General features: G+C 37.7%; 1 protein-coding gene across 1 annotated transcript in view; it reads right to left on the bottom strand.

The window, feature by feature from the left end:
• Positions 1-22,194, bottom strand: part of THSD4 (thrombospondin, type I, domain containing 4) — a 316,313-nt gene that overhangs the window by 267,007 nt on the left and 27,112 nt on the right. Inside the window, exon 4 of the mRNA XM_009321570.1 lies at positions 12,813-13,242. Coding sequence (XP_009319845.1) covers positions 12,813-13,242 — 430 coding nt within the window. The remainder of the gene's footprint in view (positions 1-12,812; positions 13,243-22,194) is intronic.

Raw genomic sequence — 22,194 nt, 5'->3', positions numbered from 1 at the left:
CTGGTGTAAAGTGATAGGCAAGTTATGCTATGGAAGTCAGAGCTATGTCAATCCACACCTGCAAATGATCTAGCCGGTTGACTGTTGCTAGTCTTTTTTTGATCAAGCAAAAGACCAGATGACTATCAGCTCATTCCAAAGCCATTTTTTCAAAATGTAGTTACTATTTTACTGTCCCAAATTTCTTTTAGTGCCCAGTTCCCTGAGCGAAGAAGTACTTCAGCATCAAGACTGAAGTGCAACATAGGATATTCTTTACATGATCCCAATCGAGCATCAAAAGCTTGGCATTTGCAACAGAAATCATAACTACTTTGTCAAACAGCTGTTCTCAGTCCCAGCTGTGGTATCATTTTTCTATATAAATATGCTGCATTAAAAAGTCCACCAAATACAAGAATCCCTCCATTCAAATATCTATTTATAGAAACACAACATAATGCTCAAGGTGTTTAATATTGCCTCATTTAACAGGAAATCAATGAAAAGTTATTTCCATTTGACACAACCTGGCTCAAAGTCTGAAGAGTGCCTTAACATGGAAGCTTTCAGTCTTGCTGCAGATGCAGTGGCTCATCTGTCTACATTGTTCAAATACATCTGAAAATTAGAGCATGTTTTAATAGTCCTCCTCAGAAAATGTGAGGTTTATGTACTAAGGGTAGTTGCTTTAATATAATAGTAGTAGTATTCTGTATACTAGAAAAATCAGCCACTCCAAACCCTTTTTGAAAGGCACCACCAATATCAGCTTTGAAAGACCCCGAGACAAACTCATACTTGATGCAACTCTAGTGAAATCAACAGACTTAAAGCAAAGATGATATATTCAGGCCTCGCAGTTTGTAGAAAATTACACCAATATGATAAAACATCTACTGTAGGGTTTCCAGCACTATTTTACTTCACTTTTAAAAAACGTTGTTCTTGGAGCAGCCTATTCTTTCTGGGTTGCAGTCTTTGTGTCACGTAGGTTTCACTACTTTACTCTTTTATTCTACCAGCTTCATCAGTACCTGGGAATAATCCTCTATCAGTTTTCTATATGAAAGCCTAATCAATTTAAATGGAAATTCAATTGCATGCATTCCATTTAAATGACTGGCCTTTGTGTGGGAGGAGGGACTACCTGAATGGTTCCAGCAGAAGGACTGAAAGTTTAGGGAAGTTTCTGATTTGTATTACCATGATATTCCACTTTTTAATTAAAAATTCTTATTACAGCAATGATCACAATATTCTTAGAGAAGGATCGCTATTCTAAGTGACAACGAGGCAACAGAAATGTTTCTACAGTGTTATATGAGGCAGAAATGTACAGACGTTACTACATCTAGGGTGAATTCTGGTAAGTCCGTTGAGAGAACGCCATTTGTTCTTTTTGTTAAAAAAAGATCTACAACGTGGAACAATTTGTTTTCCACAAAAAGTGAACAGTTGTAGAGCACCGTAAAAGTAGCTTAAAAATTACTACGAGTTTGCAGGAGCCAAGTGTAACAGCAATTACAGCATTATTCATATTTCAGAGTTCTTGTTTCCATCAAAAATGAGTGTCTGATACAACACACCCTTACACTGTTTCTGCAATATATTCTTTCGTCCTAGGTCATACTACTTAAAAGGAAAAAAAAAAGGCACTTTAAACTAACTAGCAGATACATTTACCATATTTTATAATGCTTTGGTATAGCTACAGCTGGTAGCACTGTCCATTTACTTACGAGTTCGTCAAACTTTAACCATTCAGACTAAAGCTTTCCACTCCTGGTATCTGTCTTAGTCTCATTTTTTTGACTGAAGTATTTCATCCAAGAATGAGTCTGAAGGAAAACAAGAGGGGAGGAGTTTTTCTTTTTTCCCATGGTTCAAATATTCTGATAAGTTTTTTTCAAAATATAAGTGCCTGTTTTATTTTAATGAGTGAAATGAAGTCAGCCAGGAAAGTTGGTTTTTGTCAAGAATGCATCCTCTGCCTTTTATATGGAAATCTACCCAAATGCAGCCAGGCCACAGGATTTTGAAAAAAATGCTGATAACTATCCTTTGTACACGTTCAGTCAGAACTTGTTAAAGTTTTGCAGCTAAACTACTGGAACAATCTGTTTACAAGAAGTGTGTTCCACATCTGAGGCTAAAAGAGTATGAGAAGTTTTCCAGCAGTTATTGGTACGTGCTCCTGAGGTCTGTATTAGGGGCAGGCACTGGAAATGAAAACAAGACATCTCTCTCTTCTGCTCTTAATAACCCCTTGAGCCTGTTGCAGGCAGCATGGACAAAGCAAGGAAGCAGCCTAATACAAATGCCCGTACCTAAAATGCATGGAATACTTTGGAAAAACTTGCATGTATCTTGGGAGTGCGATTCAAGAGATGAGACTGGATGAGCAAGTCAGCTGAAGAAGGTACTGAGAAGAAGAAAGTGCAACTGGATGAAAACAGAGAAGCTAGGGAACCTTAGCAGAAGCAGGAGAGACTGGAGGCAGAAGAGATGGAGAGAAGAGATGGAAAATACTAGACAAGGTACTAAGAAAGTGAGAAGTGTGACTGAGCAAGAAAATACAGTGGGACAGCTTCTGCTAGATGGAAGGATCAGAGGCAGGCTGTATTTGGAGGAATGGCAGAAACACCTGCAGTAAGAAAAACCTATGAGCACCACTGGCAAAGCATTTCCATTGCCCTGTAGTACTAGTCGAGGCTAAATTCCTTCTAGCATTGGCTCAACTGCAATGGTCTGATGAGTCCTGTGAAGAGTGACCTATCACATGATGGCATTCTGGTTTTGAAGGCTTTTTTGTTTTTGTTTTAAAACTATGAAGTTACATACAATAAGTCACAGGACATTAAAAGAATGTTTAACCTCAACTTAGAAGAGATTGTCCATGCAATTACTATATAATTTGGCTCTTTTTGCCTGTGAGGTCCATTCTCGACTATATGATTGCATACTATTTTTTCCATATGATCTATGACTCATTCAGTCTGCAGAATGGACTTACTCTGGGGATGAATCGGGAATATTTAGTTAGAAGAGTTATTTATGTAATCTGGAACTAGCTACTCTACCAGTTTTGGGGGAAAAAAAATGTTACCTAAGGTGCAATTTACTTAATCCAATCCTTTCTGTTTGTGAACTATACTTTCTGTTTTGGGGGTCTGACTGAAAACTCTGGATCTGATTTGCAGATGAGCTGTCAAATCATAATTACAGTTTTGGCCAATGCAAATTGTGCTTTGACTATTGTCAAGTAATAAATATGATACTGAACATGGGGAAAAAAAAATCCAATCCCAATTATTCGACATGGGGCATTAAATTATTGAACACTTCTTTTAAGCCTCATTCTTCCGTACCTCAGCTCCCTTTCTTACAGTAGAGATTAGATCTTGCTATCACACAGCAGCTTTTTGAATGTGAAATCAAACACTGCAGTAATAGTATCAAAGACTAGTCCTTAGAGAAGCCATTTTTTCCTCATCTTCTGCAAGAAGCATTTTTAAAGCTGGGAGCCAAAGGCTGAATAATAAAAAGAATAACATTGAGTAGTGTATCACTAATAACTAAGCTGTTGATCTGTGCAGGGACCCCGGAGTAAAATAATATATTACCAGGTAATTAAATAATTTTCTTAACACACAAGAGTTACCATAGGATTGTTGACAAAACTCTAGTTCTAAAAGCTCTAAACCTTTGCAGGTTTGACTTTGTCACATTAAGAGAGTCCTTTTAATGGCACTTTGCTGCTCAAAGATAAAACTACACAACGTCACAAAAAATTGTCATCGAAAAGTTACCGAAACTGAGGTCTCAAAACAGCCGTCAAGATAATTAGTATGCTTGCTATCTTTTACAAATGATAATGCAAACAGAAATACAGAAAAAGAAAACAGTACATTGCTTGGCTGGGAAGTTACTGAATGTTGATGCCAAAAACTGAAGATGGTTTACAGAAAGAGGCAGGGGGTGTTTCCCTGGCTTCTTCCCCCTACAGATCACCTATTGCCTCTCTAACACTGTGGTGACACATAAAAAATACAGGATTGGCTTTTCCACAAATATAAGTCAAGCATTTGAAGATAAACAGCCTTACTAACCTATCACTAGAAAGAAACTCTGTTTTATTAATTACACTTGCATGTCCCTACGTGTGCAATACGCTGCCTGCAAAGGTGTTATTTCTGGACAAGCACACAGCACACTTGATGAAGTACTAGCAAAGATGAGACAGAACACAACAGCCTGGGTTTTTTTTTTTTTTTTTTTTTTAATATCACCACTGCTTTAATTATTTCTGGGGTTTGCATTGTTCTGTATGCAGTTAGCTCTTAACATATCATATGCAAAAGTCTAATTTAACTGTTCTGGGCACCACAGGGCACGTAGTGCCAACTTCCATTTTCACCACTTCTCGGGGAGAGGGTTTGGACTACCATCCTTCAATACAGCTATTCTGTGGTTAGGCAAAAGAACACATGCTTGCTAGAGGTAATATTACATTTATGTTTCCTAACTTTCTACATGAGTTTTGGCCATTTGCTGTTTTTGAGCCCTGCTTAAAAATCTAAAATTAAAAAAACCCACAAAACTAAAGACTCTAGCAACGGCATTGCTCACAGACCACTTCTCCTTCAGCACCCTTAGCTTAACTTTGGCAGCTTCTCCTGCACTTCCTTCTTACTCCACTCACCTCAGTCAGTACAAGAGAGGATTGGGATTGTACTGGTGGGTATTTTCACTGCAAGTTCCTGTATTCATGTAATTTATGTTCTTTTTCCTGTTATCTAGCTTGAAAATGCACCTTAAACTTGTTCACTGTCATCAGCAGTACTGAACTAATCTCCTAAAAATACCAGGAAAAAATTACTCCTTTCAGATACCAAAGCAGATGCTGACATCTGACAGTGGGTGTTTTCTGTACCTGTAATTAACGGGAATAGTTAACAAATGTTCATAAAAAACAACATTTAAAAAAAAATATTTGTAAATTAATTCAAGGGTTTTCCCCTGATCAAAGTTTTTAGACGTCTGCAGCTTCCTCTGCTTCGAAAACCTGGATGCAATTAAACTAACATATGAATAAAAAGTAAATTTCTTGTTCAAATTATAGGGGTGTTGAATAATTACACACCGGAATTTCAGACAAAGACTTTTGCCAATATGAATTGACAAAAAGAAACACAGACAAGCTGGAATGCCTTTAAATATCTCCCACAACACTTGCCTATATTGATAAATGACAACTACTCAAATTTACAGTACTGTTTTAAACAAATCTACAAATATGTCAGGAATGCAACCATCTGGTAGCAACTCTGAAGTCACAATTTTCATTGATTAGTTTCCTCTTTAAAACTTGGCACAGAGGTTATGTCTGAACAATAACCAGGCAATGCATCTAAATCACCCTGCAGTCATGTTTTATTGCGGAACAAAAAAACCCGCTTCAATTCGACAAGCATCTGAATGAAGTTTCCGAATCACTCCACAATATTTTAAGTGCTAATGCTGCTATTCAAAACTGATGAAGTGATACGATAACTGTGGATCTTTTCCCCCTTTCCTCTCCTCTGTGACATATGCGTTCCATTTACTCTAAGAATTAGAAAGGTAACTTCTTGGACAATTCCAATTCCTATGTGAAACCTACCATTCATAGTTCACCAGGAAGTTAGGAAACAAATGTTTTAGCCAACTGATATGCATTTTGGTTTTGATTTTGAGGTACTTAGATGAATTATTAACATTTTTATATCATGTTATTACTACACATAAATGAGGATCTGAATCTTCAGCTATTCTTAAACACAAATTCACTCAATTTCAACCAGTACATATACTTCTCCAACTTCACCATGCAACCCATTTAACAGGCTCAGAACTTCAAAATAAACCTCAAAAAGAAAAACGCAGCTCAATGCTTCCTGCAGTATTGGAGGGTACTGAAGTACTACTGTTAACCATACCTTTTGAAGTACTTCTGTACATCAAAATCAAGAAAATATATATTGGGAAGTTGACAGCCTCTGGAAAATTCAGCTCCAGAGTGCTCAAGCTAAACTCCAAACATACTAATGGTACTAAATGTCTATGAATTGGCTAACTCTTATGCTAAAATATGGAAACTGCCTACCACGTATAAACACCAAGAGCAGACAAGAGAATTCCCTAAGATATTTAGGAGCAATGGCATGAAATACAAGAAAGAAGTTGAAAACTTAGGTTGAACATCGCAAGGATTATTCGGATATTTTTACAAGAGGAGGGATTTTTACACGGAGAGAACTTTAACCATGGTACGTTGTCCTGAGCTATATTCATAATGGTTTGAGATACTTCATATTTAATGTGAAGTTATGTATGGCTACTGCTTCAAAAGCAGTACTATTGTCTACGGAGTAAACATAATCCCAGTCAGCATGGGCACTCGCTACAGATTTTCCAAATTTATGGTGTAAATCCCACTTCTTTCATAACATTTGTGTGGAAAACATGGGTGAAAGGGGTTGGTGCTATTTATTAAAAATCAGAACTCAAGCTAGACGCATGTCACAAAATGCCTCAATCATAAAAAAGGTTGTTCTGCATGACACAAGGCAGAATTAAGATGGTTTCATTGACTAATGATGGCAATGTTGGCATTTCTTGCGTTAAAAAATACAATTACTCTATGTGTAAACTGAACATTTAAGTTTCTTAGTGTGTCTTTCTGATAATGGCCTTGTACATTTTGTAGATTTTTATCACTGATACATACTCTCAACCTTTATTTTCCAGTGTAATAATCCTGTTTTATTGCCTTAAGGTGTTTATTCTGTCCTAGGCTCTACTATATTTTATTTGTATCTTATTAAATTGTCTTTGGAGAAAGACAAAAATCTCATCATTTCTGTATGATGCAGAGAGTCATCATAAGAACATTACAGATCACACAGGTCACTTGTCCCTGACCTGGAGAATATAGGCTACGACTGTAGCCGTGTATACTTTACCAAACTTTTACCTGCACTTATGTTTTTGGTCTGTGTTTTTATAGTTTTTGGCACAACAGGGCATTAGAGCATGACTCTTGGACTCCTAGAAGCTAAATTAGTTTAAAATAACTTACATTTATTGATCAAAGTAAGTAATCAAACTTTCAATTAAAAACCCTAAGACTCTAGACATCAAAATTTTCTGAATTGTGTGATTTTGGCCTTACTATGAACATTTTACTAGATTAGTAAGTAATTGACCTAGTAATAATTAATTTGTGTAAAACAGCTAACTTTGTGTTCTGTTACTGCCACAAGTACAGAGCACACTTGTGGAATAAAACTATTTGAGAGAGCTTCTGAAGTTACCCCAACATATTTTTCCTAATGATTTAAGGCAGACAGTTTCCCATAATTATTTAAGTTCTAATAAGATCGTCATAATGCAAAATATTTTCTAATATAGCTTTCTCAGTTGTTGAAGGGGATGTCATAAAGCCACAGTGCAGAGATGCAGAGGAAACAACTGTGATCGAAGAGCTTTATCAAAGATGTTTCTATGTGACTCTTTTGTATACAAGGGACAATTGATTAAACTATGTAGGACATTTTACAAGCAGTATCTCTGTGCCAGTGCCTGGTAAGTTAAGCCTGTATTAGTGACAACGCATTCTGAATTAATATTTAATAAAATTCTTGTGCAAATATCAAAACAGTCAAAGAAAGAACAGTACAACCCAAAGTGATGTAAGCTTTTAATAAGTTTCCTATACACGCACGGAATGTCAGACTACCAAACATACATACAATCCCACAGTGTTCACAGGGAAAATTCCTCACATAAAGTCAAGGTTAAATTTCCTCAGGAAAAGATATGTCATCATAACCCACTTTGCCACTTACGTCAAACACCTACTCTATACAAATCTCAAAACGAGGATAAATAAACCACACAGTAGCTCTTTGGGAATAAGAAGTGGCTTTTCAGTTTAAAAAAAAAAAGTTCTCTTAAAAATACGTAGTCTTCTATTTGTCTTTACCTCAGTATCTGAGCATCCCAACTACATTAAAGAGTGCACACATCCTAGCAGCACCCCATATCACTTCTGAATAGACCTGTCTGGGAATTACATTTTCTTTTCCATACAAAATTAAATTTCCACTTCTATCTTTGTTAAAACTTGAAACATTGGAAATGTTTCATTTTCTATAGAGAGGAAAACTTTCAAAAACACTTGGGCAGAATGCCAGCAAGCTGGTGAAATGGCCCAAGATCCCAGGTGCCAAGGGAGCCTGCCAATGCCTACCTATGTGCTTAGGTGACAGAAAAGCATGTCAGTTTTTAATGGACTCATCACATTTCTGCAGAACATTTCAATTCTATTTAATTAGGGTTCTGCATTCAAAAAAGCCTTCCAATGGCAAAGTTCACACCAGTCAAAATTAGTATCATCATCATTAATATTCTTTAGGAAATTAAATATATTAATTTATCCTGTCATGATAGAGCTGGGTATTGGCCCTGAGTGTTTTACCTCACCTCATCTCTTCAACTGTAAAACCTCTTTCCGTTTCCAAAATTGTCTTTTCAGATATTTTGCATTCCCTGCTAAGGTGCCATTCCCAAGTGCTCTGCACACAGGAGCACAGATCCAAGTACTCTTATTCGGAACCAAAAGCTGGATTTTCCATAGCTGTGCTACCAGAATAATAGTAAGTATAGCTGAAGAGTCAGGATAAGAAAGTAAGTGTCATCATTTTCTGATCCTATCTAGATACTTCTCCAAAACACAATTGACTTCTTGCTAAGTAGCAGTCACATAAAATATTGGGAAAGGCAACATAGTCTAACTGGAGACATGAGAGTAATCCGTACGAACCAGTGGGCAAGCTAGCAACTGTGAAAGAAACTGGACAAGTTCAGCAAAACTTCAGCCATGAATATCTCACTGAGGTCTCAACAATTAGTGTTTCATACATTTTAGCTTGGTTTTTACAAATTCATACACAAGTAAAGGTATAAACTTAGTCAAAAACATACATCAATCCATAGGTGAAGACAATTTACATTTTACATACATTTTGCGTTGCTCTTCATGGTGAAACTCATATATGAATTTCTCTGCCTATTTTTTTATAGTCCTTGCTACACCGTAACTGAATCACCAAAACAGTCACTATTTTATTTTGCAGATTTTCTAACCAGAGCATTTAAGTGGTCATGGTTACTGTGTGACTTCAGACTCAGCTGTATTGGTGCAATTTGGAAAGTGGGAACTGCAGAAGAGGAGAGGTAACAATCTGCCAGGGTAAGTGGGGCCTTCCGGCCTGAACTCACCACCAAGGACAACATTGAATCATAGAACGGTTTGGGTTGGAAGGGACTTTTAAAGATCATCTAGTCCAACCCCCCTGCCATGGGCAGGGACATCTTCAACTAGATCAGGTTGCTCAGAGCCCTGTCCAACTTGATCTTGAACGCTTGTGATGATGGGCTATCCACAACTTCCCTGGGCAACCTGTTCCAGTGTCTCACCACCCTCATCATAAAAAATTTCTTCCTTATGTCCAATCTAAACCTACCCTCTTTTAGTTTAAAACAGTTGCCCCTTGTCCTGACACTACAGGCCTTGGTAAAAAAGTCTCTCTCCATCTTTCTCATATGCCCCCTTTAACTACTGAAAGGTTGCAATAAGGTCTCTACATATTAAGGATAGAGACATACTGAGAATTAATGTCTTTACCAATAAGCCATAATTCACTGTATGTCTTACAAAAAATAAAATAAATCAGATAAAATTAACTTTAAAAAGGGGCACTCTCTATCACCAAATTTACACTGCAAAACAAGTAGGCTTGAACGTCCAGAACCTTGAAAGCTTCCTTGTGTACACTGCCCAAGCAACCCTCAGCCTGAAGTTAATTTACAAATATATTCTCACACACTCAGGCACTCACGAAGAGCTAGTGATTACACAATGCTTGAGACACTTAATAACAAAAACTGCTCAGTAAACAAATGTTCCATTTGAGTTGCTTCCTTTGTTCTGGTGACAAACAATGCAAACAAGTTTGCATTCATTTTCTACTTCGCCCACATGCCCGTATAATTCTCTTTCCTTTAATGCAGGGGGAAGTAAGGAAGATTTACTCATTACTCACCCATTTTGGAGGAATACAGACTACATCTGAAGAATCTTATTGTATTGCAAATAGCATGTGGTTTCAGTAAGATCTGCCAGTACTGTTTGTGTGTAAAGGACAGATGTTTTTTTTTTTGAAGGGGGTGACAGGCAGCTGTACATTCTGAGCTGAGCATGCATAAAGCCTATATGCAAGGTGCTGAAGAGGGAAAGCCACTTGTACAATAAGAAAATAGGTTTAACGACCTGCAGAAACACTTGAACAAATACAAGCACTTCCGAGGTTCTCCCTAACCAAAACCCGCAAGTTTAACTTTTATGAATCAAGCTGTCAGTCATGTAAAATGAGTTCAGCTATTAATGAAAAAACAATAAATGTACAATAATGAGGAAATGACCTAATGGACCAAGGCAGATTGACTTAATTTGTTATTAATTAACTGCCCTTAGGAGAAACTGTAGAGGGAGTGGTCAAACACCAGGCTAACCGTTAACAGAATACTTTCCTCTCAATAAACGAGGTTTTCATTTTTGGTATGCTCCAGGAAGAATTAAAAAAGAAAAAAGAAAAAGAAAGAAAAAGATACAGTTCTCTGCATGCTGGCAAGACCACTGGTACATGTCACTGCCGATAAATTAAATTAAAGCCCACGTGCAGAAGCATTTAATCAGGAAGAACAAGCAAACAAAGTGAAACACTATCGGCCTTGTTTTGCTCTCGTCCTGGCCTTTATACTAAAACTGTTCTTAGCAACTTCTTTTTTATAATTATATTAATTACCACATTCTAGGGAGAAAAATAACCCTGAATAGCAATTACAGCTTCTCCGAGGGTAACAGAAATGTTACTAAATAAAGAATATCACTATGTAGAGTTCCATGCCTAGGAGGAGCTGCATCATCTACAATTTCTCTTTCACAATGGCAAAGATGCAGTAACAGTATGCTCACCTATTTTTTCCTCTTCATCTATTGAAGTCTTCTGTTTAAACAACAGTTTCTAAAATTGACATGAAAACATTTTCACTCCCGTTCCCCTACTACCAAAAGAAATTTGCCGATAGCCAGACCACTCATCATACTGACCTGCACGTCTTGCCACTGTCTAATTCACAAGCTCACAGCCCTCTTCTCTCCAGCCCACTTGTCATTCTCAACAAATTTCCTCTACAAACCTTCCTTCTCCATACCTCGGCCATCTGAGATTGCTTCTTTCTTCCATCACATTTCTAACTTCCTCACCTCTCACCCCTTGCTCTCTGAAAAGAGATCTTTCCTGGAAACACTTTTGTTACTTGTTCTTCAGTCAGGCAGAATACTGTCCAACTTTTTGCCTTGATGCAGTAAGGGATGAAATAAAGACTGAGACATTTGCATATTGCTTGGACACCAGTGAGCAAATTCAACACAGAAAACTTTCCAAATTAATGCCCATGCACTAAGTTCATTTCCCATTTCCTTCAAAAAACAGAGAATGTTTTTCAAAAGAGCGATTTGTACCAGAGACTATTCTCAGGGGCTCAAACTAGCCCTTTCATGTTTTCCATTTCAGACAAATACACTAAAACTTTCTTGACATTAGGTCTCTTCCATCAACTGCTCTACATCAATGGACTTTATTCATAAATAAAGCAAATGTAATAACTGCTACACTAAGAGGCAAAAAGGCACTCATCTGATTTGCTTAGGTCGTGTTTTTGTTATCCTGATCATATATTCTGTTGCTACATCTCCACTATGCAGGCTTCCACTAGACAAAACAGGATTTCTAAAAGACAAAAGAATCAGATGTGCACCCACCCAGAAAAATATGGCCTGTTGTGTCAATATACTGAGACCACTCTTGAACATCCTGCTTCTAATATCCAAACACAAACTTCAAGTTTTTGACATTAAGTTAGATTAGTAGCCCAAATATGATGCAAATATTAGGAAGAGATACTTTAGGAAATACTAAAATGACACAGCCAGAAACTGAAAATTTTAGCAGGATGAAAATTGCTTGTGGGGAGAAAGAGCAAAACTTCACTAGCCTCCCACGCCTCCCACTTACAATGGGAGACTGCCCCAGAGAACAGAGCTACACCCAGGCAAACATTTTTGGACAAAGTAATAACAGAGTAATTTTTATGTAAAAATTAACACAGAACAGATTTTCTCTCCAATAAACTAGGAAGCCAAAATCAAAGCATGTAGAGCTTGAATGCTGGTAAAAGTAGCATCTGTCACAGAACACACACAGCACCGTGGAAAGATACCGGAGTGATCAACGCTACTGGGTACTGGCTGTAAATGCTATTTAAACCATGACTAGCACTCCCGAAAGGATAGCCTTATCTTATGGGACTGCGAAGTAGGGAGCCTTCATAACGTGGTTGACCCCAACTCCATTTTTCCATTTCTTAAATGGAAAAATATTAGACTTGTCTGTTACTCAGTTTCTCCCTCTATCAAATTAGAATTGTATGTATTGGTAGGTTTAGCAACTGCTTAAAATCCTTGAAGGTACGGTATTAAGTAACTATAATATTATGCATCTACTTTCAGTATTCCCCAAGACACTTTAAAATAAGTTCACAAAAAAATTCGTTAAATTAATAAAAAAAATGTTCAACTTAACTTCCTGACTATGTGAACATTTAGCATACTAGGGAAAACCAATAGCTGTCCAACAAATTAAATATAGGAAAACCAGACTTACATTTGTGTTGCAGAGTTTATATTGCTTGTAGGTGCCAATGCACACAATTGCTGCAGCCCTTTGAGGCTGGGGCTGACCCTGGACTGCCTGGTGTGATGCAGACCCATGATGGTTTGAGTCACTGCTGTGAAACAGGTTTTGAGATACGGGAAATGAAGATGACTGATAAACCGAGGGTCCCAGGACTTGATGTCCAGCCTGAGGCCCACTTTCTTCTTCATAAAGATTCCCATGTTGAAGTGAAGGACTAGCTGCCTGGCTGTAAGTGTTTATGAGACTTGGACTCTGATGAAATACGTGGTTCCTTGATGACTGTCGCTGCCTACGAAGTTTCTGAGGCTGCTGACCAGTATCAGTTTGTAAAGGTAAAATGTATGGCACTTTTCCATATCCATACTTTCCTGGACCAATAGGATTTCTGTTTCTGCTTCTAAAAACAGAGAAAGAGAGAGAAAACAGTTATTGAATTCATAAGTGAAGGAGCAGTTAGATACTTCTATGACTTGTTATTTGTCAAAGTTACTCACTGCAAAGCAACAGGTAACCAGAAATTTCAATCTATTTTACAGAAAATATGTACAGGCTGTAGTCTTGCTTGGTGTATTGGGAACCTCTGAAGAAGTCTACCGGTTGAACTAAATCCTGGGCCCTCTCTGGCTGAGAGTCACATGGGAAGTCACTTAGTGTCAACCAGCAAAGGCAAATGGTTGTATGTATGGTATACTTTATACCATAGGTATGTATGGTATAAAGTAGCAGTTTGGGGGGAGGTGTTCTTTTAATCCCTAGGACTCTCCTTTAAAACAGAAATTCAGAGAATCAAAGCTCTATATTCCTAAAATTCATTACCACATTTCTGAGGGGCTCAAGATACATAGCAGCAGGAAATCCCTACTGTGGATTTGAGTAATGACAGAAGAAAATTTGAATTCAGTATGGCAAAGATCTTTAAACATTTTGTATCCATTTAAAAGGCCTCCTGTGGTTCTGCTTCATTTGCTACTTAAGAAATAAAAATGGAAACAGAAGAAGGATAAGGAACATCAAAATATTACTGAAAGACCTCTGGAAAAGACGACAAATGCAGGAAAATATTCTTATTATGGTACATAGTTTATTTTCTCTTCTTTGGCCAGCAGATTTACTCTTTCTTTTTTTTTTTAATATACAAAGTGTGGATTAGCGATACATTTAATTAATAAGTCATGACCCCCCGATTTGTTGTCAGGATGAAAGCCCACCTTTCACTGTACATTACTAAAACATTACACAAGAGCTTGACAGCCCCTAGCACTAATCACAGACGTTTCGAGTCTGCTCTCTTGCGCACAGATCTCTTCTTCCTTACTGAAGACCCTGTGTATTGGGCTGTATTACACCTGTATCAGCATTCTGAAACAGCTGGTACTCCCTGGAAGGTAGTTGTGTCCTCTCAGCAACACAATGGACTCAGTCTAGAAACTCAGCTCCAAATTACAAGTGAAAAATCACAAAATGAGTAATACCACATTTGGGTCATACCATCCAAGAGGGTTAATCCTGGAATTTTATCTGCAAGCAATAGGCTCAGTTTGCATTTGCTTTTCTTGACATCCTGTACAGCTCAACATTGCATCAGGTCTTGATTTCTAATACTTTAGTCTGAAGAATAAGTTGGCAAAAAAGATTTCTTCCAGTTCAGAGCAATGTGTGAATACAGCTGGTTTAGGTAACATTTGCAGCTCAGGAAGGAAGACACCATTAAAAGAAGGTAATTTTCTTTCTGGCCATAAAATGTATTTATATTTTTTAATATATATAAAATAGACTTGAACTGCAGCAAAAACCGGAGGTTATAAATTGACATACTTATTTCCTTGAAACGGAAGTGTTACAGATGTCAGACAGCCACCAGATCAAAGAGACTTTTCTTTGGTTTTGTTTTTTCTTGTGTTTGTTTTCTTCCCAAGTCTTACATTCTCCCAAGACTCTTGTTACATGGGAACCTTGGAAGTCATTTACTTAACATTCTAGCTTTATGGCCACGTGGGGCTTTTAATCAATCTTCCTGGCTCAAGGATGTGTGAACAAGAGTGTTGATTTACCCTGGCAGATAAGCGACCAGCGCTCTTGAGCTGTTTATACCCGTTAATCTGCTCTGTGACCGTGATGATCATTGTTGAGGTAGGGCTTTGGTAGTTACAGTAGAGAAAAGTAGTATAATGGTTTTTGGCATTAAGGGAGGAAAAAAAAACTTCCTGTAAGTGGACAGGAGAGAAAAGAAAGAGAAATTATGAATGAGAATTATTTCAGAAGTTGAGACTAAAACAAACTTGATTTAAATGAACACAGTTTTGTGCTGTTTTGTTGGGTTTTTTTAATGGGCAAATAAATTGATTCCCCCTATATTGCTGCTATTTTTAATTTTTAACGTAACTCTTCATTTCTGAGCAAGAGCAAAACAAACAAGCAAAAAATCTTTCTTGAGATTTCTAGTCATATTCTGCACGCTGAAAACACTTTGGTATCATAGTTGTCATGAAGCATCTTAGATTTTGGAGCAAATTGGTTCATCTTGGAAAACAGATACAACTCCTTATTTTTACTTGCTCCAGTCTCTAATGATTCTTACAGTCAGCAGTTTTCTTCTCAACCTGACCACACCAAATTTGAAATGTCCAAGATATGAACCTTGGCAACAACTCCTGGCATTGAGAAAGTTACTGCTTCATTGCAGGGAGCACAGACTGCATGGAGTGGTGTTTGCAGGGGTGGACAGAGGGTGGCAGGTCTACTGAAATTAGCCTTTCAAATTTATCATCTACAGTCAGGTTGCTTGCATTTCGCATCAACAGGATGAGAAAGCTGCTAGTAACTGAGCAATAAGCCACGTGCAGACCAGTGGAATGGTAGGAATATGCCTCTGTCCCAGCCTTCTGAATGCCAAATCCTTTGCAGCAACAAGCACTAGACCTTTCCAGAGAGGAACACCTAGATGCATCACCCGACCCACCTGGAAGAACTGCTGCCTAGCAAACCAGGAGAGGTCACACAAAAGGTCAAAAATGAGACTGATGTTTGACTGTTAATCTCCAATTCAGGGTCATGATTTGGATCACGATCATGATCAGAACTGGAAAGAACTGAAGGTCATGCAAGAAATGGTGACATAAACTAGGACTCTTCAGCCTGGAAAAAATTATGAAAATGGGCACATAGTAGTCTTAAACATAGAATGACTAGTATCTGAAAGAAGGACTCATGGTTGAAGGCGGCAAGCGTCCAAAAGCTGCTGGAATCTCATCAAATTGTTTGCAAAAATTAGAAAAACTTGGTTTTGAGGGAATCCAGACATTTTTCTTGTAAAATGGTTGATCACTGCAACAAATATAAAACAACAAGCACTTAAGAAGTGAAAGCAATAACAACATTCTTGCTGTTAGTTCCTGTCTCATCTTGGCTTCTTTTTCTACACTGTAACTTGGAAATGTTGCTGGAGTCCCCACTGATGAAGAAATGAGGCACCATTTCTGGTAGCCTAAGTTTCCAGCACCCTAATGATGACATGCCCATGGTTGCATCAAGGCTCATCAGGGGTGAGTCCTCTCCTTTGCCTCTTCCCCCGTAACAGTTAGGGCCAGAATAACCTAAGACATTGCTGTGTACCACTGAATGCAAGTTTCAACTTGCTAAGGTTGTGCAGTAATTATGAGCTGGAATTTTCAGGGGAACACACTTCCTCTGAAATGGAAGGTTAACTTTTTGTAGCTGGGAACATCACATTTCTTTCAACAGACAAGCTTCTGGAAACAAAGTGTAACACACAACTCTAATTATTAACATCTTTATCAGTGCTCATGCATTCATTTAAACCGGTATTGCCTGGACTGAAACTGTTCCCAACACTGTCTGTTTTGCCTTAAAGCATCTTTCATTCACACTTGGCAACACCCTTATAAATTAGGAATGCAGTTTGTTGCAATGTAATAAAGAAGCTTGTAAAAATAGCTTGGTGGTAATTAACTTTTATAATTCTTGGGGAGTGTCAGGCAGAATTTATGATGTCATGCAGCAATGAGGGAGGGAGTGTTATGTAGGTCCATACACAGTGAGAAAACAACGGGGGAAGGGGAATCAGGGAAAGGGGGAGGAAAATCAGACAAAATCTACCATTAACTTAATAATCAGAATTGAACTATAACCTTGCTGACACTGTTTGCTTTATACTAAATCAACCCAGCTTTGATCTGCTGGTAGGAGATGGAAGTAGGTCAAACCCTGATGGCTTGTTGGGAGTTTTCAGTTGCCAGCAGGACTTTTCCTTACCTGTCATTCATTATGATTACCTATATTCATTATAAGCCACATAACTCGCTCCTCCCCACAGCATGGCTTCGAAGCTCCTCAATATTGGTCTTTTTTTTTTTTTTTTTTTTTTAATGCACACTATCATGACCCAGGTCAGAGTTGGGATGCACTCTCATTTAATGCAACAGGTAAAGAAGGAAAAAGAATTAGGAAGTAACAGCACACCCCTAAGCCTTGTGCCTACTTAGCCAGACCTAAGCTAGAGTGAGGTTTTGCAGCATTAGACTTTACATATCCAGGCATGCTAAAAACCAACAGTCATCCTTCTTAATGTAGCAATGGTTAAGAAGAGCATTTGAATAGGATGTTGAATATGTGTTGTTACAGGAGTGAAGTTGAGTGTATGAACCACAGTCAACAGCTCTCAGACAAACTCTTAAAATCCAATTTGAGCAAGATCTGAGTTTTAGACTCTGAGTTTTAGACAACTTTGACAAAGTTCTTCCAGCAAGGTGTTAGATACTGTCTTACAAGTCCATGGTTCCCCAGCATTAATAGAAATAATTACAAGAGTCTGGCAGCAGAATGGAGCCCCATATTCCTCCCACCAGCATAATTCCAAAAATACCTGTATTTGGAAAGGATTCTAATATATTTCCAAAACCTGCAACATGCTGCACTGCACTGACATATCAAGGATATAACTGCATCGATACAAACTCTTCACATAGCCTCTAAGAAAACAGCAATAATGAATAATGCTTGGGTTCCTTCTGATAAGCACAGTCCCTGCAGAGCAGATAATTGTTTATAGATGGATTTACTTAGGTACTAAAGCCGTAAGTTGAAGCACCGATCATAAGAATGATTGCAGGGTTGAACTCCAATAGGTATGAGAAGTCAACCACTGGCACTAAGATACGAGCATTTTCACACTCAGAAATGAAGCAGTTAAAACAACACTATTTTTAGTTAGCTCATTTAACTACACAATAAACAGTTAAAAATCAAAAGAAACCCAACTCCCAGAGAGGAGAAAACACCAACTGTTTGAAAAACAGGTGACAAGAAAAAGAATCCTGGGACTTTATTCTGCAGGATTACTCAGTGTTTCTCACTTGTGTAAATCCAGTGCTCTTTTTGCACATGCTTGGGCCCTTCAGGAAGCTACCAATTGCCTTCTGCATCAATCTTTTCAAAAGCACTCCCCTCTTCAGCTGAACCAAATATGACTGTATTAGCAGAACAGCCATGCTAATTTTCCATTGCCTATAAATTAATGTTCATAGTCAGAAATTTAATAGGTTTGTCAGGTGTACTTCCTTTTCAGGGTCCATACGTCCAGGTGTGCAGAGACAACTTAAGACTGGGGAGAGCTACGTTCATATCCTACACCTGTTTCATTCAGAGAAAAGTTCCTCCTCCTAGATCAGCCAGATCCGCTCAGGTAGAGAAACAACATGCACCCAGGTATCTCATATGCTAGGCCAGTTAATTTTATACAAGGGCTTTTGGCTGCATATCTTTATGTCAGTCAGATTTCTGCCACTGCTGATCCACTCACGTTAATAAAATTATTTAATGTAGGCCAAGCCTTTTATTTAACTGCTTCTAATAAAAAGATATCAATCAACGATTGTCTACAATACTTTGCATGGAGAAAGGTCCTAAATACAGAAGCACCAGAAAGGAAGAATTATCGAAAAGACAAGGATAAGCAAATCTCACCAGCTCCATCACGTGTTAGGCTCTCTGGCTAAACTGTCTGGTATACCAAATAAACAATAAGAAAAGTTGCTCAGTTCTTTACTGGATTGAAGAAGAGAAAGAGGGAATAAAAAGAGGAAAAGAAGTATTCAGCAATATTTGCAGTCAGTTAGGATGAAGATTCACGTACTATGGACAAGCAAAGGGGGAAAAAATGCCACCAAGAACACAGTTATCATCTAAAGGCAAATTACTGCTTAACAGAAAAATATACGTTGAAGAGCAAGTAGCTGCATTAAGTGTTTCATGTCAGACCATAGCCAGTAGACATCTCTGATCTATTGTGCTCATCTCAAGTAGAGGCATAACAGCTGTTTAATGCAGATCTGGCAATCTTCTTTCTTTGGGCATAATTCTCATAAACACACACACCTCCCAGATTGTTCAGACAAATCTATTTAGCACTTTGATAATAAAAATGATGGGCCCCTTTAAACTTAAGCCAACCTAAATTTATTCTTGAATTCAAAAATACATTTGCCCAGACAAGTACAAAAATCAGGTTTTGTGCTATTACTGTATGGATTGTAGCAAACATTTTAAAATAATTATTATTAGCTAGTGTTCTTATTGGTCTAACTATTAACAATTTCTCTCATGTTGAGGATGAGTCAGCTGAGAAGAGTGAGAACTGGCCCCTCGCAGCCAGTGACAAAAAGGAATTTTGTTGTAGTAGCTTTTTCTAATTTTAGCCATAAGCATACGTCTGCCTTGGTCAGCAAATAAATGCATTATCACTGCCTCACAGAGTCTATGCTAAGAACACAACGCTTTGAACCTCAAGTGTTCTTGAGGTTCACTAAGAATGAAGTACTTTCGGAGCTGGTGGGCTAGTTATTTATATTGAATAGAAACCCTCTTTGAACCAAGGATATGCAGCATCTTTAAGTAAGATTACAGATTTCCTGGGCTCCACCTGTTCTCTTAAGTGCTCTTTACAAAGCCTCTCTCCAACATACCTTTTTCATTTTTTCCCATTTTCATCACTTCCTTTCTCCTTACATTTCTCCCACCGTTCTCTAAGCAGAGGTTCCCTGGCTCACTTCCAGCTGAAGCATAACTCATTTTCTTTCTCTTCTGATGTCAGACAGAATGAAGAATGTATTTTACATGAGCTTTGCAGCATTTCATTCAACTTATCTCCTAGTATCAAAATACTTCTTCTCTTGTAAATGAAAAACTGCAAGGTTGAACATCAGCAAAAACTCTCATTTATGACACCACGGAAGACTTGTCCTACCGTTGGAATGTTCTCTGAGAATGAACCCAAAGAAACTGCCAATTTCCCTCATTTTCAATTCACAACCTTTCACTCTGTTTCTCAAGGAGTAACGTAATGCTCTGGGAAGGTAACAGCCCTCAGCCACCAGTCTCATTAGGGATGAGGAAGAAAAACTGCACAAGAATTGCAGGCTTCGTGATTTTTTTTTTCAAAATTTTCTCTTGTCTATTGGCAGAAATTACTCTGCAAGCAGAGGAAGACAGTTTTCTTCCATGTATGCCCAGCCACAACAACCACCGTAATGAAAGACAACAGAATTTCATCACAGAGGATTTGGATAGATGTGAAACCAACGCTTAGCACTTTCTTTTAATTTTGTTGAGAGTTTGGTTGAGTTTGAAGCTTCTTTCAAAATCTTCAGAGGCTTGCTTTACCAGCAATCCTGTCCTGGAATTAATAGATAAGTCCTCTAATACACTAAGGAAACCGATCTCATCAGTGACTCTGGTCTAACTGCACATGTAGCCTGATGCTGCTCTGGGCGCCCAGGACCCAAGCATTCTTCAGGTTCTTGTCTATTCTTCTCACTTGGGAATTAAGCAGTTGCCTATAATGTAATCTCTGAAGTGTTGCTAACTGTATTTTTGTACTATCAACACAGCAATCGATCCACAGCCAGCACTTACTCAAGCTGAACCTAACAGTGACCTATCATCAGAAACAGAGGTTCTACGTGCAAGACGAAAGTGGGAGAAAAGACAGAAGAAAGAGTACAAATATGATTTATAGCTTATTTCCCAAACAATATTCCACATTATGTACCACTGCAAAATGTCTTTTAAATTCTACTGATTTGTGCTTTTGCATTGCAGTTATTAATTTCTATTAAAAAAATGCTCCAAAAGTGCATTTCTTTGATTCCCACTAGAAACTTAGTTCTAAAGGAGCTCAGTCCCCTTAGATCCTTATCAAAGCTCTTTAGCTTAAATTTAAGTCCCATCATGGTTTTAACAGGACTATACACGTGCTTAAGTTAGTAGGCCAAATCCTCTTTAACTAAATCAATTACATATATTCTAACTTAATTAAACCTGTTTCTGTGGATAAGTATACCAAGATTTAACCTAGTATTTTAGGTCATAGCAAAATATCTATTTAGCAGCATTACACTACTGTAAGTGACAGCTTTTAAAGGACACTACCCATTTACATACAGTTCAAGTATTTAATATAGAGATGCCTTGATTTTGTTTCTGAAGAACTGAAAGTGACTTATTAGCGTTCCTGTCAGCAATGAAGTTATTGAAGTATCACTCATTGGAGTTTATTTAAATGTAATTAAGAAAAATAAAGGGAGACCAAGAACTCTTTGCAGTCACAAAACTTCAACTTCAAATGGAAAAAACAGGTCCTAATTACATAAGTTTCTGTTAACAGGATAGGTACAGGTATATATTTTTTAATGTACTTTATTATTTTTATTACTCCTAAAATAGAATCCTTAAAATAATTTCAGATACATATTTTTAATCCCTGGCACTTCCTCCGTAATTCAAAACTGGTACTGGCCTACAGCTGTCCTATTCAATCATTTACTTTCCAGCATTCCTACTGCTTTTAATTTTCTTTCATGTTTTATATGTTCTTAGGCACACAGTTAACAAGGTTTACTTTAAAAAGACTGTCCACCGTGCATTTTTCTTAATGTTTAAGTCACAAAATAAACTGTCTTATCCTGGTCATAACTGCTATCAAGTTTATACCTTACAGTATTTTAGCAGATCCTTTCACAAGAATAAATTTTTAACAAAAAGGAATGATTTACTGGTTCTGGGAATGTATTTCCATCTACTCAAAAGGGAGAGCTCTCAACAGTCAGGTTGATTCATGTCAAAAGCCACCATATAACGCCTCTCAGTACTGTACCATAGCCCTGTGCAGCTTTGCATTCCACGTACTCACTTTTCACCAGCTCTAAATCAATCTGGAGAAAATCACTTAAACATGAATGAAAGAAGGGAGCCCTTTGACTCTGTTTTATGTTATGAAAATGCATGCCTATCTGCTCACTGACCTAGAAAATAGCCTTAAAGCGGTGAGCAGTTA

This window comes from Pygoscelis adeliae, unplaced genomic scaffold (assembly GCF_000699105.1).
Source record: "Pygoscelis adeliae isolate BGI_AS28 unplaced genomic scaffold, ASM69910v1 Scaffold183, whole genome shotgun sequence".
Classification (NCBI taxonomy): Eukaryota; Metazoa; Chordata; class Aves; order Sphenisciformes; family Spheniscidae; genus Pygoscelis; species Pygoscelis adeliae.
This window is presented reverse-complemented; position numbering and strand designations above follow the sequence as displayed.